General features: G+C 48.6%; 1 protein-coding gene across 1 annotated transcript in view; it reads right to left on the bottom strand.

Annotated features, from left to right (window-relative positions):
* RUNX1 (RUNX family transcription factor 1) overlaps positions 1–18,212 on the bottom strand; it is a 246,307-nt gene that overhangs the window by 23,485 nt on the left and 204,610 nt on the right. The window contains exon 8 of the mRNA XM_080807548.1: positions 14,019–14,210. Coding sequence (XP_080663674.1) covers positions 14,019–14,210 — 192 coding nt within the window. The remainder of the gene's footprint in view (positions 1–14,018; positions 14,211–18,212) is intronic.

Here is an 18,212-nt window from a genome sequence, read left to right as displayed (position 1 = left end):
AGTTCAAAGTGATTTGCTCCAAAATCCCAGGCCTCAGATAAAATAAGCAGCCTGCACATTTCCCCCCAAAGAGGTCTCTGAGGCTGAAGCTATGAGTCAGCAATGGGACTTGGTGCTTAAGCCGGTTCTCGGCGCTGAAAGGATGGGGACAGCCTGTTTGTTGTTGGAGGATGAGCAGAACAGAGAACAGAGTGACCGCTGGCACCTCTGTGCATCCCCGCTCAGGTAAGAGCCTTGCTCACAGAGAAGGAAGTGGAGAGATTCATTACAAGCCCCCGGGACGTGACGGGTCCATGCGGGGGGAGTCACTAGGTACTAGCGAGGGGCCTATTGCGGGGCCTGGCAGAAAAGCGCGGCTTTCCTAACTCCAGGAAACTTTTCCTTGATTTTTATCCCAAGGGCTTGCACATCATGTGGTCCCATGCAATGCAAGTCATTTCAGGGGGCTGTGACTGAGTAATGAGTGTTCACAGCCATCAGCCTTGAGGGCTGCCGACCTGGGCGAACCCAGAAGAGGTCCTGCCCGGTGGCTGCCTCGGGTCAGGGTCTCTGGACAGCTGGGTCTGCAAAGGGTCTGCGGACGTAAGCGCTGGCGGCCTGCTGTGTTCTCTGTATTGGTAACAAGGGATGGCAGGGACAGAGCGGGGACAGAACAGTTTGCTAGTTCATCAGCGAATGACACCGAGGTGGGGAAACACTGCCCTCCGCTTACTGCCCCAGTCACTCAAATGTCAGCAACGGGAGGGGAAAAACAAGAAGTGAAAACCGTTCCTGCACACCACCAGTGTGGAAAAAAGTTTGGATTTCGGCTTTTTTCACCACCCTGCTTCTCCACTCTGTGGCTCAGCCCCGTTGGTGACTGTGAATTTATTCTCCACCAGGCCTCGAGCTTCTTGTTTGGCAGTGGGAAATTCTCCTTCATAAGAGGGCTACTGTTGTGTTGTTTGTTTGTTTTTAATTTCCAAAAATAAGGAAAAGTTTATAAAATGGGGGGCGGGGGGGCAGGCCCCGGGAAGGGGCGGAAAGGAGAGGGCAAGGGAGGCAGCTGACCCCAATGTAGCCCAGTCTCGCCTTGGCTTCTCCCTGGCCCCCCAGATCCCCCCCTCTCTGTTCTGAACGTGAAAAACAAGCAGCCTGCGCCGCCTTGACTGGAGATGTGTCTAACAAGGCCCTCATTGTCTCAGACAGGTGTGAGATTGGAGTTGATCTGAGGCCAACACCTCCAGTCCCGGAGCCAGCTCCGTGAGCTGAAAACATGCACCAGCCCTCCAGTAATACCACTGCAGCCAGCCAGAGTCTCAACAATTTAAGGCTTAACACACACAACATAAATCAGTGGAGGATGGACCAGCCGACCGGCAGCTTCTTGGGTGGATGCCTGCAGACTGTCTACAGATCAGACCCGGCCTGTTTGGGTTATTTGAGACCTTTTTTTTTGGTAATATAAAGATGAGAAACTGGGTGGAGCTGTGCGCAGGCACACGGGTGTTTGCCCTATCTTGTTCCAACAGCCCCTCTTTCACATAAGTGCTGTTTTGCAGGGACTGCTTGGGAAGGTTCACTGTGCTGTATCCAAACACTAGGAATGTGTTAAGCTGGGGAGGGGGGCAGGAGAGCTAAGCACATGCATATAGGAGCTGGCTGTGTGACCTTTGGCAAGTCACTTAACCTCTCTGGGCTCCCAGTGCTTCCTCTGTCTAATGAGAGGGCTGGCTATCTCATTCTGGTCCAGCTTTCTAGGGTTCACTCATCTCTGTGGTCAGAAGTTCAAAGTTGCTGTGGCAAACTGCCCAAATCAGGGGACATCACGACCCTTGGGGGAGAGTTTGGAAGACTGCTGAATGCTGTGTTTCGGAGTGGATCTGTTCCTCTGAGCCAGAAAAGTCATTTAACAGCATTTCCTTCATTGCCTCCTCCTCTGGTCTGTTCTTTAGAAACTCTGACTACTGAGGCCAGCCACAAGAGCTGTGGAACTCAAGCCCTAGGGGCTGTGGTCAAGACATGTCAAGACCATGCACTGTGGGAGGCAAAGACAGGAGGACAGGTCCACATCGCTAGTTAGTGTAGGGCCTCAAGTCCCTGCTTCTCTTGATTGAGCCCTAAGTTCCACGTAGGAGAGGTGACTACCGAGTTACCAGGTCTTAGCCACAGGAGAGAGCCCAGAAGCCACACACATGTCAGAAACGGCGCCTCTGACAGAGGGGCATTCGGTGTCTGCCCATGATGGTCCTGGGGGAGCTCTGGCCTTGCTGTCCATGAGCCTGACTCATAGGGAAACTGACTCTAGTTCCCACGTCCGCATGGCCACGCACCATTCAGGGAGTAAATGCAGAAGCTGACAGCGGGGGCCTGAACCGGGACGCAGGACCGTCACTCAGCACCAGCTGCCAGGCCCCAGCTCCCCTCCAGCCGAGGCTTCGCGGCGCTCCCACAGCTGTGGCTGCCCGGCCCCGCCCCGACACACTCGCACACCTGTCCGCAGGCCTCCTTTTGGCCCGCCAGCCCAAGCCGCCAGCAGGCTTTCAAGGCCTGGGCCTGTGGGCGGAATCGGCCCAGGGAGGTATTTACTTAAAATCACACGGGAAGGTGAAACTCGGTTCAAAGAAATCCTTTTGTAGATGGTTCATTAAAAATGCCAAAGAGGCTGACCATTCACATTCTCTGAATGTGTCCGACTCATGCAAGTAAGGGGTGGGTCAGGGTTCATCTCTGGCCGTTACCCACGTGGGTCAGGGAGTGTCCTGTCAGCCTCTGCAGCTGTTTGTTGTCCCCCAGGGAGCAAGGCTGAGAAGGACAGAGGGTGGCCTTGAGATGGGGATTCTATCCTTGCCTTTTGAAAAACCCCTACTCCTAAACGTGGAATTCAGCATTTTGAAAATGGAGGCACAAAGAAGTACACGGTATAGAGTCCAACCAAGGGTGCCTAATCATCTCTCTGAGGAGACAGCACACTTCTGGAAAAAGGCCACGGAAGGCCGAGCACGGCAACACATCCAACGTGCTTTCCACGGACAGCGGAGACTATATTCTGTGGCCACCTCCGAGGCAGAGGCAGGATGGACCCATGGGATGGGGTCATCCTTGGGATGACCAGGAGTCCCAAGACCGGGATTTCAGGTCTGCCTCCAACTGGGCCAGTCCCTGTCCTTGTCTGGGGTCTCTGGGGTCTCATGTGGAAAATAAAGGGCATTGAGCAATGATGTGTAAGGTCCCTTTCAGCTCTAACATTCCCACGGATTCCCATACGTTCTTGCAGAGGAGTGCTGATGGGTTCTCCTGTTGGAGTTCTCCCAAGGAAGCAGCTCTTGACTGAAGACACTACTAAAACCACCACAGGGTGACTGTCCTCCTGCGAAACAAGGTGTGGCTCATCTGACAGGACGGACGGATGGATTGTAACACCCTGGTGAGACCCCACTGCCCCCCATGTGGATACAATACTAGCATAAGAGGAAAACAAATAACATCGACCGTTTATTTGGTACATGAAGTGTACCAGGCTCTATGCTCAATATTTGACGAAAATATATCTCCGTCCTTGCAGCAAGCTCCAGAGGTAAGAGGAGAAAACCCATGCAATGCTCACTGCGCGCCATGCATCCAGGGTATACAGCTATCAACCCGCTTATGCTCACCGCTCTCCGAGGAGTCAAGTACTTCTCCTACCATGCCCATTTCACAGATGGTGAGCAGTGGTGGTAAGGATTTCAGTGATTTTCCCAAGGTCATGTGACTACCCGAGTGCCCAACGTGGGATTTGAATTCCAAAGCCCATACCCATTCCTCACCGTATGGATTCTAGAGTTAATTGTTACATTCAGATTCTGCTTTACATTCAGAAAGTGCATCCTGGGGGCTCCCCTGCTTTTTCTGAGTCCTCTTCTGATGATAAGGTGGGAGGAACAGGTGTATCCTGACTGATGGGAGGGATGGATGGAAGAACTGATGTTCTGTCTTGACATGTCCAGGCCGCTGTGTCTCCCTCTGAGGGAGCCATGACTGACCAGGGAGAAAGTTTGAAAAACAAGAGAAGTTCCTTACAGACCCTCTAATGTATCCTCCCCCCAACTTATCCCCTCCCCCAAGGCGCGAAAGAATCAAATGAGGAATTCGGGAAGAGATTCTGGAATAAGAGTAACAAGATTTCCTCTCCCTTCCACCTGAATTGGCCATCTGTAATTTTGCACAAATTCAATTTTAAAGTCATGCTTTGTAATTTGTGGAAAATCATATTAAATTAAACAGATCCACGTCTGGGCAATGACTTCTCTCATTTAGTAACATATGGTGCCTCGGAAAGCCCGATCCCACAGCAAAAATATTACCAAAAAAAAAAAAAAAAAAAAAGGTGGTCTTTTAATCACAGGCAACAGAGTAGAGGTGTTCTCGACATCCCTACTGGCTTAAGAATATGAGGCCCGACCGTTCACCTCCAGGAGCGGCGGCTTGCAGAATTACAGAAGAATTACGGAAGACCACGTCTCTGATTGCTCATGTGAGGTGGGGGGACCTGGACTGGCGGTAAGGGCCCTGGTCATGGGGCGGCTCCGCGTCTGCGCGCAGGCGCAGCAGGCAGGACCATCCAGGACCAGGTCGTGCACCTTCTGGGGGTGGCAGGCTGCGGGGATTAAAGGAACCAACAGCATCAGCCTTCTCTCTGTGAGCTCTATTTTGTTCTTGCCTTTGGTAAACGTCTGAACCAGGCACCGGCTTTGCCATGATTCGCTGCCGTGACTGCTCTGAAGGCAGCCCCCGTACGGACACCGTAACAAACATACGCTGCAGGTTCAAAACTGAGACAGGGGAGGGCGGGAATCACTGCACCTTTCAAACACTTGCGTGTTCACCCGCAAGACACCAGCCCTCTTGGACCAGCAACAGAAACACGGCTGAAAACTCAGGCCGTGACAGGTCTATGCAGCGGGCAATTTACAACCTTGTACGGATGAAGATTAACAGACCCCGAGAGAAGCGATCTAAATAAACCACTTAACGGGCAGAAATGCCAAGTCGAGCCCTTGAGCTTGTGCTGACTTTTACAGATATTTTAATAACTTTATCATGTAATTTGCCATCTAATCTTGCAGAGAGATGCACTAATGGAGTGCGAGCGGGCACACAGCGCAGTAACCCCAGGAGACTTAATAAAACCACCCTGTTCGCTTCCCTTGTATGACCTGCGACTCCAAAAAGCGCAGTCACTGGCCACATTACCTCCTCCTCCTCCCTTTTAACCTTGAGATGTCCTTTACCACCCCTCCCCCCCAATACTCCTGCAGGTTAAGGGTGTGTATGTAGCTCTCCCAAAGACAGAAGGGAGAATTGTCACAGCCTAAGCTCCCAGGGTTTTGGATCTGGCCTTGGGATGACTCAGATTGAACGCATAAAGCTTGTAAGTAAGGAGACATCCTCTGCGGGAATCAGCAAGTTATAGATCTGGAAGACTTAACTGTTCCGGATGGGTGAGCTGCTCAGTCCCAGGGTGGTGCCAAATCAGAGGCCTTCCCTAGGGATGCTCTGCCTTTAGAGCATCCCTGATGACCAGGGATCCTCCAGCATCCACCAGCATCCGCTGGTGACCAGGTCCAAACCCCCCCGAGCTGAAGGATCAGAATGCCTCCCCTCTCATTCTCCCTGCGGGACTGAGCTCACCATTACAGTGGCCCAAACCTTGCTAACCACACTGACCGATGGAGGCGTAGACTCAGGGAGGTTGGGTGGAAGAACCAAGATGGGGTGCAGCCATGAACACCACGTCTGTTTGCTCAGAGTTTGTAGCCACCCAATAGCAGTTGGGGGACACTAGGTGCCCTGGACAGTCCTCTATGACCTCCTCCCCCTCTCTCGTTCACACTCCCTCCAGCAGGAAAAACAGGGGGTTCCATATGACGGAGAATCACCTTCACAAAAGGAGGAGTAAACTCCTGCTGTTGATCACAATTGGAAGATGTTTTTCAAAATCTTGAAACAGATATTTGGAACATTCTAGATCCTAAATATGACCCTAAGAGGTGGTGAATTAATGCTGGTGCCCAGGACTGTGGCACTTGAGCCTGTGTCTTGAGAGGATGACTGTGTTTTCTGCCTAACCTGGGGTACTCACGACTCATTCAGGGACTTGGTGTCAAGAGACTGTTTGGGCTTGAAAATGCTGATTTCTTTTAAACATAAATGTAATATTCCATGCCACGCAGGACGGCAGAATTGGCTAATACTCAGTCTGAAGACTGTCCGTAGCTCGATAATTAAAAATCAACTGGATAAGAAGTCCGACCTTCCTTCTTTTGCCCCCTGTCAGTCCTCAGGTGTGTACAAAGAAACAGAAAATAAACATGATTGGCCAATGTTTGTTTTTAGGGTGAGTTCCGTACTATTTCTTAAAATTATTTTGTTTTATTTACTGTGGTTGGTAACTGAATCTCTAGTATCAAAACATACAATGTTCTGCCAGAAAGAGATTATGGAAGAAAGGTCTATGGAAAGAAACTGGGTTTGTCAGCGAAGATTTTCTTTACAGGTGTTTTGCAATCCGTACCTTTAATCTCCATAACAACACTGCTTGGGAGGCCGTTGTTCCGTAATAAGAAAGCTGCTGTGGGGCTAAGGCTTTGGACATAAAATGCAAAGATAGAAGACAAATATGCACGGAGGTGGCCTTCTGAGAAGCCCTCTGCCTCTGTACACTTTCCCCCAAAGGTCTGGCAGTGGCGCCCTGAGGGCCGGAGAGAAATAAGGAAAAACAGAAGTTGCCGCGGTTCCTCAGCATTATTTAAATCGTACATGCGGGTTTTTACAGAGCCCTAAAATAACTGAATTACACGGAGCCTGCATTTCCGTTCCCTGATGGGAGGAAAAATAACGCAAATGAGTAAAGTCAACTCGGTTTGGGGAACCCCCCCCCCCTTACAAGAGAGCACGGGACCTTTCTAACGGGGGGCCCTGTGTTTCTACCAGCACACACGGTCTGTTCCTCCCTCGGCACCAACTTTTGGTCAGCTTTGACATGGACTTCATGGCCATAGTCAAAGTTTCTTTTTTCAATATCCAAGTTTGAAAGGCTATCCTCGGGTGATTTGTAAATTTGGGATTATGAGGTATGCAAAGTGAATTGCCAGCCTTTCAAAACGGGTGTCCGGTCAACAATGCCTTGTCATAAAGCCATTTTAAAAAGGCAGCTCGTCCAAATACGACAGTGATATGCCTAGCTCCGGGGAGGTCAAATTCTTGAGTCCATCCCAACTGGCTGGCTGTGGTCTTCCTGCCATCTTCTGTGTCTCTGCTTATTACCTTGCACAATGTCATGAGCTGTGGGGGATAGGGCAGAAGGCACCGAGCCTCCTGTCCGCTGGTCTGCTTTGCGCCCCTGACACAGGGAAGAGCCCCCTTTCCCTGGTGAGCACTGCTGGCGCTCTGGCCCCATCTGCACAGATGCTCTAGAAAATGTTAAGAAATATCTGATCTCGTCTAGGGAAAAAAAAAAAAATCATACATTTTCCTGCCTGGGAAATAATAGTGAGTTCTGGCAATGGTGGGGTGAAGTGTTGGTAGCCAGAAATGGTGACAGGCATATAGCATGAGACGCTGAGCCCACAATATCTGTTCTGGGATGGGGGACATAAGAAAGTGATTTCTAGGTCCTTCTGCCACCTCTGTTCCTTTCTACCTCGGTATAATTGCTAGGACGGCGGCCCCCCAAAAGGTGTGTCTGTGTTCTGACCCACGGTACTGTGAACGGGACCTTATTTGGAGAAATAACCTGCAGAGGTGACTGAGTGAGATGAAGTGAGATTCTTCTGGTTTATTTGGGTGGGGCCTGAATCCAATGACAAGTGTCCTTAGAAGAGACAGAAGAGGGGATGACATGGACACAGAGGCCAGGTGGAGATGAATGCAGAGATGGGAATGACGCAGCCACAAGCAGGGAATGCCTGGAGGCACCCAAGGCTGGAAGAGGCCTCCCGAGGGTCTCCAGAGGGAGCCTGGCCCTGCTGGCACCTTGAGTTTGGACTCTGGCCTTCAGAACTTGAGATCATAAATTTCTGTGGTTTTAATCCATCGAGTTACAGCAGCCACTGGAAATGAAGTCACCTGGTTTGGTGATGCTGGGCTTACCAGCTCACTAACAGTTTTAAGTGGTGTCCCCGGGCTGGCGTTATGGCCCGGTGCTCTGTGGCTCACAGTGGTCCTGGAGTCTCCAAGCATAATTGTTACTCCCATTTTGCAGATGGAGAAACCGAGGCTGTAAGAAGTTAAGTAACTATTGGAATACGTGGTTTGGGCCAGGTTTGGGCCTCAGTGGCCTGCCCGCAGAGCCTTCCCTCTCAGTCACTCTGCACTCTCTCTCTTGGACATTGTGTTTCCAGCTTCTCTTTCCTGCCGATTAACTGTTGATATCAAATAAGTGCTCCAAGGACAGTTTTATTAAAAGCTTATATCCTGCACAAAACCCTTTGTCAGGGTGGGTGAACCCTTCATTGTTGTAATTAGAAAAGATGCCCACAAGGCATCACCAAATCGCTTGGGAAAACATGACATTCATGAAAACGTTCGGTGTGAAAATGCCATCCCACTACAACGTGGCTGATGGTGACTGGGGTGCTAACCACCGGCCAGGTTGGTGGCTCCTTTGAAGGGCCAGTTTATGAAGGACTTCGCTGCGCGGTGCTTAGAAATCCAGAGCAAGCATTTGAGCAGTGCTCTTCAAGGGGTTCTGTACAGGGAGCTACACCTCTCCATAAACAGCGGGGAGAGTAAACGTCAGGCTGGCTTCCGAGCCGAGCAGGGTTAAGTAACAACTCACAGGAGCAAGCGGAAAGCAGGGGTGACAGACACAGTGAGGCCACATCAGACTCACACCACAAAGGCAGAAGCAGACTAGGAGGCAAAGGGTACAATAGCCTTTTTTTTTTTTTTTTTAAAGAGAAAACAAAGACTTTGCTTTCCTCCCATCCTACTTTCTCCTCTTCCAAATGTCTACAATGCCATTCATGAGTACGAACGTTGCACACTCCCGAAACCCACCGTTTACACTGCACCAGCCCAGAAGACAGAAACCATGAACTGAGTTCTCAATTCCTCCTTCTAGTTCTATTAACTCTAATCCCCATCCGCCTGCTTGGGAGAAGAGGGGACGGGACAGGGCAGCGGCACCCCTCAGCTGGCCCCTACCCCACGCATCCATTCCACCATTTTCTTTCTCCCTCCCTTCTTCCCCTCTTGCATTTATTTATTTTTATTTATTCACGGGGACACCTGATTCGGGCTTGATTTCAATCCTGTAAGATTCTGTTGTCAACCTTGAAAGGGTCTCAAATTCTGCCACCCCTGATTAGAGTTATTTTTTAAATCATTCACTTTTTGAGTTTACAGCATGCTTTCTATGTGGATTCCAAGCACCCTGTTTTGCTTTGTCATGTAGCCATTAAAAGACCACTGACAGATTTATATGTGCAAATTTCTGGTGTCTGATGGCAGTCTCTACTTCCAAGGTAATCCAAGGGCCCCCATCCCCCCTTCGATGTTGAACTTCTAGAAGAAGATGAAGAGGAGAGAGAGACAAGGAGAAGAAAAAAAGAAGTGCTCTGTCGTTCGATATTTTACCCCCAAGGCTGGAAAGGGGATTTCTCTGTCCTCCTACAGGGAAGTAGGAAGGCTCTTCTCCCTTTTGTCCGTGCAGCTGGTAAACACTGACACAAGTAAGCCTGATTAATAGCTAAGGGACAAAGTCAATTCATATCTCCAAAAGCATCACAGGCAACAGTACCAGCGAACACAGTCTTTCCAAAATAACTTTAACCTGTGCGGAGAATCACTATCAACACAAAAATCATCTGGAGAACTGGAACTGAAGAGGTGAATCTGAGACACCGGGGTCTCCACTCCCCTACTGTACTCTCGACTCCTGACTCTCAGAGCGAGGCACCCACACTCCTCAAGGATGATCAGAGGTTGCCAGGATTTGGACACTAAGGAGGCTCTGGTCCCAGTGGACCAGAGAAGAAGGCCAGGCTGTCACCCCAGTAAAGCAGACAGAGGGTAGCTGGGAAGCCCTCCTCCTCCCCCTGGTTCCTCATTTCCTCCTGCTATTTATGCATTATTCTGAGTTAAGTTTTCTTTTGTCCCCAACTTGAAAAACAAATGTACATGTCCCCCAGCTACCATCCCCCGCAAAAGGCAGCTTATCAAAGGGCCCACCACAGAGTCTGGACCTAAGGTTCTCATCATTAGCAATATCTAATGATAACAGAACGCATTCACACATGCCTGCCAAGGGAATGCCCAGCCCAGCACTTCTCCCATCTCCCCTTTGACGACTGGGATTCTTCTTGACACTGCCCAATCCTGTGTCTAGTGGATCCTCAGTCCCAGAAAACCTGCCATGCGGTTAGCTCTGGCTCTTTAGCCAGAAAGGTCTGGGTTTGAGTCCAAGTCTGTCACTTATGCTCTTGGCGAGACTGTAATTGTTAACCTCTGAGGTTCAGCTGCTCTGCCTCTAAACCACACCCCAGGATTGTGATGAGAGCGGAATAATGTACACAAGAGGCCTCACCTATGCCCAAAGTCATAACCAGTCCAGTTAAAGAGTTAAGCCTCACGCCTTGACGACTATGGCAATGCAGCCTAGAACAACAAAACTGGCCTCTTCGTTCAGTTTTCTGCACCGGCAGATATAAGTCTGTTTCCATCTTCCCAGAAAGGAGGGGGTTATACAGCCTCAAATGTGGTTCGTCATTTTTGGTAAATCAGGAGCCAAATTCTTAAAATTAATTGCTGGGGTTGCCCAGAGCCATCTCTAAGGGAGCGCCTGTGACCAAGCCAGCATCAGTTACTTCGTCCGTGCTGTCCCATCTTTTAAAAGGACACGTGTCCGTGTTCCTTCCCATGACTGAGCAAGAATTCTAAAACCCAGGGTGCCTGGGTGGCTCAGTGGGTTAAGCCTCTGCCTTCGGCTCAGGTCATGATCTCAGGGTCCTGGGATCGAGCCCCGCATCGGGCTCTCTGCTCAGCGGGGAGCCTGCTTCCTCCTCTCTCTCTGCCTGCCTCTCTGCCTGCTTGTGATCTCTCTCTGTCAAATAAATAAATAAAATCTTAAAAAAAAAAAAAAGAATTCTAAAACCCGCCTGTAGAAAGACGTTCCTGACAATGTGTTAACGAATGGTGCAGCCATGACAAAATGGCTTTCTCTTCACTTTTAAGAGCTGGTGGAGGAGGAAGTTGAAATTAACCTCAGCTCTTTTAATAGTTAAAACCTCAACAAATAAACAGCGGTTTGGTGGCATGGTAACCTGCCGCCCTCTTCCCTTACCCTGCTTCAGATAATTTGAGATGCCTATTTTGAGTGATTCTCCAGCACATCTGATTCTAGATAAATAGAGGCGTTATTCTAGATCTGTGATTTCCTACCAACAGAGTTAAAGGGGCAGGTGTAGCTCTCCGAAGAAGGCACAACCTCCCTGTCAACCGTGATCCCTCCAAACCCCGAGTTGCGGACGTTTCCCGAGGCAGAAAACATTCACACATCTGTACGGCACTGCTGTAGAATGGCTGTGACTACCTTTGGGATATTTTTCTTACAACGATGGCTGCCGTTTCAAAGAGAGTCATAAACACATACTGGATTTTTATATAATGCATCTTCTTAAATATAATATGGAGTCTCTACAGCTAAGCCAGGAAAATAACCATTTTCCTACTCGTCAAGAACAAAATGAAGGTTCTGGCTGAAAGAGACTTTACTATTATCCCCGTTCACTTTCTAATTTCAGGGGAAAAAAACATCCCAAGGGTCTACTCAAAACATGACTAGGATAAAAAAGCATTTTCTTACTGGGGGAAAAAAAAAAGAAAGAGAAAGGAAAAGCAGTTTTACATGAATATATCCTGGATAGTTTTTTTTTTTTTTTTTTTAAAGTTCCTGTGATTTTACAAGGGAAGGACTGAAGAGCCAATCATATTTTGGGAAGAAAAGGCATCAGCAATATAGTTAACACATTCTTTAAAACAGCAACCAAGCCTCTAGGGCACTCTAAAAGCAAGTTATTATTACTTACATGTTGCAGAAGTAAAAAGTTTTTAAAAGGAACAAGAAAGGGGTGAGGCTCTGTGTTAAACCTGATCCTCTGCTAAGTAAGCATACAATATTCCAGAGAGCTAAAGAATGCCCGTCCGGCCACGGTAATGTCTCCGCCCCAGAGCTGGTGACGGCTGAGGACAAGAATTCACTTGCCACCCTCCCCTCTTCTTTTTGGGAAAAAGAGCCTATCTGACAAGGAGGCAAATCAGACCTGATTTGCTCCTTGCCAAAACTGTCCGAAACCAAGCCGACCTAACGGTGGCCATTTCATCTCGCCGCTGCGTGGCTGAATCATTGCTTTTAAAAATGCTTCGTGGTTTTGGTTCCAGTTACCGGTGGAAGAAGGCGAGTCTCTTCATCAGCCGAGGAGGCCAAACCATCCGTTACACGATGAGAGAATAAGAACATAGAAGTCTTCCCTTTGATGTTACAAATGGAGGCCTGAAGATGGCATAAATTAATTTAAATGGCCCTACACTCACGATCAAGGAATCTCCTCGAGAATTTGTTCTGTTTGGAAGGAAAATTTCCTTTCACTCCTCACCCATCTCTCTCACTTAACTCAATCCGATTTACCGCACACACTTGCATTTTGGCATTGAAAGAAAAATCAATATGCATAGTTTGAACAAGTATTCATGATAAGCGCCACAAAACTGATGATTCCAAGGAGGCTTTCTCCTAAACACACTGAAGATGAGTCCGTAGATGAGAGAGAACGCACCAGCATCAAGATTTAGGTTTCTGTTTGGAGACAAGGGGCCCCGCCCTACGGATGGGCCACTTAGCAGCTGTGCGCATAGTATCTGATGGGAAGCCTTCTCTGGGAATTTTCCCCTCAAATAACTGAACCTCCCCCAGACACATTACAAGGAGAGCTTGTGGCATGAGCTATCAAACTCTGGGCAAGAAAGCATGCTTGTCTTTCGAGAGCCCCGCATGTGCTCACCCCAAAAGCAAGCCACTGGTCCAGAAACCTTAAAGACCACAAGATGAGCAAACATCCCACGGTAGGACTCAAACAGCGAAAACCCCTGGGGAAGCTAATTTCTGCGGTCCCAGAGGGAAAGCAGCATGTCCCTGGCTGGCCACCTGCCCTCTCCCCCAGATGTGTTGCTTATCTCTCCCTCTGAGTTAGACAAGCCTGCTACTTGGAGAAAGAATCTTACTGTGACCGTATCGCACACAGCTGTGTCCTGCGCAGCACACAGAGAAAATGACTACATTTCGGAAATTCGAAATGGTATCACAGAGCAAATAATCATTGACGTCAGTGGTTTCTACAGTGCAAATGAACTCTGTGTACTATCTAATTTGGCACAGTGTATTTTATGTAATTATTGTATTTTACAGTGTTTTTTCCTTTTTTTTTTTATTTTTTGCAATTGCTTGCTAAACCCGGGTATGTGTATATGGGGGGGGGGTTCATCTGCATTTTACTGATTGTCGATTTATTTATTGTAAACAATACCTTTGATGTGCTGGCATGCAGACTTTCTAGTATTTCTTTATACTTTTAAAAGAACATGTATTAGATACAAACCCCACAAATAATCTGAAGGCAGCAACGACTTGAAACATCCTGATATTCACCTTGTTTGGGTTGTGTGCTTGTGTGTGTGTGTGTGTGTGTGTGTGTTCAAGCCTACTGGGTAGGTAGGAAAACAACATAGCCAAAGCAAACTCTTAAAAAATGCAAGCTATTATCTACGTAGAGCTCTCTCTCTCTCTCCATAGCCCAGGTACTTGTGCCTCTTGATCTGGGGATCTCATTACAGTGCAGATCTGACTCAGGAGGTCTGGGGCGGGCCAGAGACTGCCGTCTAACAGGTTCCCGGGCTGCGGGTCCAAGGACCACCATTTGAGCGAGGAGGAGAGGACAGGACTGGTCTAGGGGGTGTGGCCCGAGGGCAAGGCGGGAAGCGGGCTCCCTCCAGGTACTTACCCTGCATCTGACTCTGAGGCTGAGGGTTAAAGGCAGTGGAGTGGTTCAAGGAGGCCCGAGGGTTGGGTGTGGGGGCTGGGTGGTGTGGGCTGACCCTCATGGCTGTTCGCCGCAGCTGCTCCAGCTCACTGAGCCGCTCGGAAAAGGACAAGCTCCCGGGCTTGGTCTGATCATCTAGTTTCTGACGATGTCCTATTGTGGGGAGGGGTGGGGTGGGGGTGGGAAAGGGAGAGGGAGGCAAGGAAGGAGGGAGGGAAAAGATCAGAAAATGTATTGTGGCTTTTCTAAAATTTGGGGTTTTCTTGTCTTTCCCCTCCCTCTTCCCCTCACCCCCAACGTGGATTTACAGGAGGTTGGCACACATGGGGCTGGCTCCCCGTGGGAATTCAGGGCCACTGTCCCCACGGCAGACAGGGGGCCCATTTCATCACAGGCGCTGGTCTGCGCCCCATCTCCCCAACCCTCTGCGCCCATCTCTGCCAGGCTGAAGGTGGTGGGCATACAGGGATGGTGGCAGTGTAAGGTCAGAAGGGAGAGAAGGTGCATTAAGGGTTGGCCCTGGGCCACACGCTGCAGGCTGAGGTACAGCAGCCAGGAAAGGTGCCCTCCCTGTGGCATCGGAACTGCCACTCCTTACTGCAAACCCAACCACCAGCAGGTTTTAGAGGCAGCAAAGTGGGCCCTGGAGCTTAGCGCAAGCCCCTTCCAACAGGAAATGAGGTGTGGCTGTGAACCCACGGTCCTTGGGGAGGCCAGATTTCCTGCTAAATGCAGGGCCTGGGCAGCCCTCAGCCCCTCTCCGCTCCCTCTCCTCAAAAGCCTCTCACGAGCATTCTTCTTCAGCCTCCTTCTTCCCTGAAGCCCACTTCCCTAGGTGTAGCCTCTAAGAGGGGGCTGACCGGAAGGTAGAGCCTGGGCCTCTGAGCTTCCCCCAAGGGCTCAGGAATCAAAGGTGGGAAGGTGGGCCCCTCTGCTGTCCAAATAGACAGTCAGTATCTATCCTTGCCTTGTTCCCCATCAAAATCACTGTCACCAGGATGCAGTGAGCAGAGGCCGTTCCCATGGGACAGGCCAGGAGGGCTGGGTCTCCCGTTTCCTTCCTTAATCCCCCCAACAAGAGCGCTTTAGACTAGAGACTCAGGCCTGTCAAGCAGAACGGAGGCTCAGGATGTACTGAGAGAGGCACCGTGGGGCCGGCAATTCATTCTCCTTTCAAAGAGGATATGCCCCTGCTCCTTCCTCACCCCTGTGGTCTGAATAAAGAGTCATTGATCAATTTTGCCACCAACCATACCCCCACACACCTCCCTCACTCCAGCAACCATCATCAGGGGGCTCCCAACAACATTGGGGGAGAAGCCTGCTTGCTGCGGTAATCAAGGGCTCTTTCACACGCCCTGACCCAGACCTCACTTAGAAAGAGGATCCCTGGATTCCACTCCCCTGGGCCCCGGCTAGGAGTGGGGTGGGAGAAGTGCATTTTAGCCCAGCTCCCAATCGCTACAATTACAAAATTAAATTTTATAACTTGTATTATGGTTCCAAATCTCCGTGGCTGGCCGTTTCCTCCTGTTGCCAGGCCCCTTGGCACGGTTGACATGGTCTCAAATTCCAGACCCAAAAAAAGGCCCCACTATATTGCAGTGATTTTTATCATGAACAAGACCTGTTTGGCTCCGAAACGAGGAAAACGACTTAAGCATAATATTTGTGTAGTTCAAATGCAATGCTCCCTCTTTTCATGTGTCACCAAGGCAAATCTGGATTCTGATTCAGCCCCGCAGCCCACAACACTCGACCTGAACACAAACAGCCTGAGTCACACTGGGCCAGCACACATGTGAGAGGCCTCTTACCGGCTGAGTATTTTAAGCACTGGCCTTGTGGGCAAAAGGCCATACGGCCAGGTCCCGGAACCACTCATGTCATCCCTTCCCCTCAGAAGTATGAAAATGTCTTTTTCTAGAACATTCTATTTCAGTCGACCGTGCTGTAACTGTCTCTGGATGGATCTTTCCTTGACTCCTCCCTCCTCTTATCTTTGGGACAGATTCTTAGCTTTCTGGAGATCAGACTAAAAAATCTGGTATTCTTACCCCCCCAAAATTTCCAACTCAAAGGCCACTCAAAGCATAGTAATTAGGCCTTTTAAATGCCCAGCATGACCTAATGGCTGGTATTAGGAGTCGGGCAGAGAGGAAGGCAGGAAAAATGATTCTGGACAGTTCTACCACCTCCAGAAGAATGCCGGTTGGCGAAATCATGGTGCAGAGGCTTCCAGCAGGCTTTGTACCCATTTCAAAATTTCACATTCCTTGGGCACCTAGTGGCATTTTTGAAGAACACCGTGTCAAGGACAGTGGGTGATCCAGGAGAATGATGTGTACGAGATCATTCTAAATACAAGCATTTGACATCTGGGGAGTCTACGGTTGGCCTTTAAAGAAAGGCTGTCAGTTGCGTCTGTCTCAGCCACCAAGCTTGGGGACCACGTACCACCAAGAAACGGAGCGAGAATAAGTCATTTTAGGTAACCCACTACTATGGCCAAGCATAACGTGAGATTATTATTATTTTTTTTATTAGTCCCCTCTCATTGCCCTATGTTTAAAAAAGCGTTTTAACATGTGAGCAATTTCTGGACCAGCTGACACCTGCCAAAATCGTAGTCATTTACAGAGATTAGCTGATGACTGTCTGCTTTAGCAGGAATGTTCAGGCATAACTTTCAGAGAAAACAATTCTTCACTCTGAGCTATCTCCTAAGCCCTGTGAGTTGGGAGGCTGAGTTTAATGCTGGAGGAGTATGTTGGGGGGGAGTGTTCACTCCACATCCTCCCCACCTATGGTCCCGGCAGTAAGTAAGAGTGTTATTGCCTCTGTAGGGAATCCAGAGCCCCTTCCTCACCATGGTGCTGGAGGACTGTAACACCAAGGCACCAGAAAAATAAAAAGCATTATCATATTCAAGGTGTGGTTCAGATGCATTTATAAGCTAGATCAAAAGAACACCTCATTCTTCTTTTCTGAAGCCATCAGATTTCATGGGCCAAAGAGCAATATTTTGTAAGAAATACAGAAGCTTCCGATATAAACTTTCAAGCGGGGGAAAATGAATGCTTTATGTCTCCGGTTTCCTGTATCTGTGTGCAATTAAAATGTCAATTTGCCCCCTGAATTTTAAATACAGGAGTATGGGAAACGTCCACTACCAAACTCACTTTCCTTCTTTCCTGCTGAGTACTGGGCTTCAGAGGGCAGCAGGGAATTCAACTCTGGATCTGATCTAGTAGAATGACAATGCAGCCCTATGCATTTGCATGTTGGCCGCCTGGGTTTTGGGACACACCGGAAGTCCACTGGAAAATGTTGACACAGTGGTCCTTAAAATCGTGGCTACCTCGAGATTTCATAGTAGGACATCTTAATGAACCTTGACCAGAGTTGAAAAGGATACTAAATTGTGTTTCTCTATTACCATTCCCACACTTTGAAAAAAAGTCTTTGATTAGGATTTTATTATATATGCAGAGTCATAAAAAGCCGAAAGGAAAAAAAAAAAAAAGAAAAATAAATTAATCCCATCTGCTAAATTTTACTTCTTCATTCCAAAGACATATGTCCTGTAGTTTTCTGGGCTGGCTGCCCACAAGGCATCCCTAAATGTTATGATATCTGTGATGGATAATGAGACCAGCTTTCAATTTTCCGCTATAAAAACGAGACTGAGGAGGTATGCATATTTCATCTATAACTGAACTGTCTTTTTCAAGAAACCATTGCTGAACTATGAAATATGCTATATGCTCTTCTATTAGAGAAAACAGGTAAGGCTAAATTGTCGCCTTTTCCTGGAAAATGCTGGTCAGAGAGAGTAATTTTATGGCAGTTTGTTAGTCCATGTTTCTGGAATGGGCTTACTACTTTTCTTGATAGATTCTCAGCAGAAAAAGTAGGAAGGTGTAGACTCAAAGCACGGTCATCATAAGCAGTTGAGGAAAATGCATGCAAAATAATACCAAAAAGAGATTTATCTCTCTGTGTATCCACTTACATCTGTATCTATCTATATGTAACATTGTGGTTCTTCTAAAAGCATACATGTATTTCAAAACATGCTTGCCAATCAGTCTGATACTAACAACAGGGATCTGGATAAAAAAACACGGATTCCACCCCCCCCCACACACACCT

The sequence above is a fragment of the Martes martes genome (assembly GCF_963455335.1).
Source record: "Martes martes genome assembly, chromosome: 1".
NCBI lineage: Eukaryota > Metazoa > Chordata > Mammalia > Carnivora > Mustelidae > Martes > Martes martes.
Note: the sequence above shows the minus strand (reverse complement) of the source record. Positions and strands in the feature narration are given on the sequence as shown.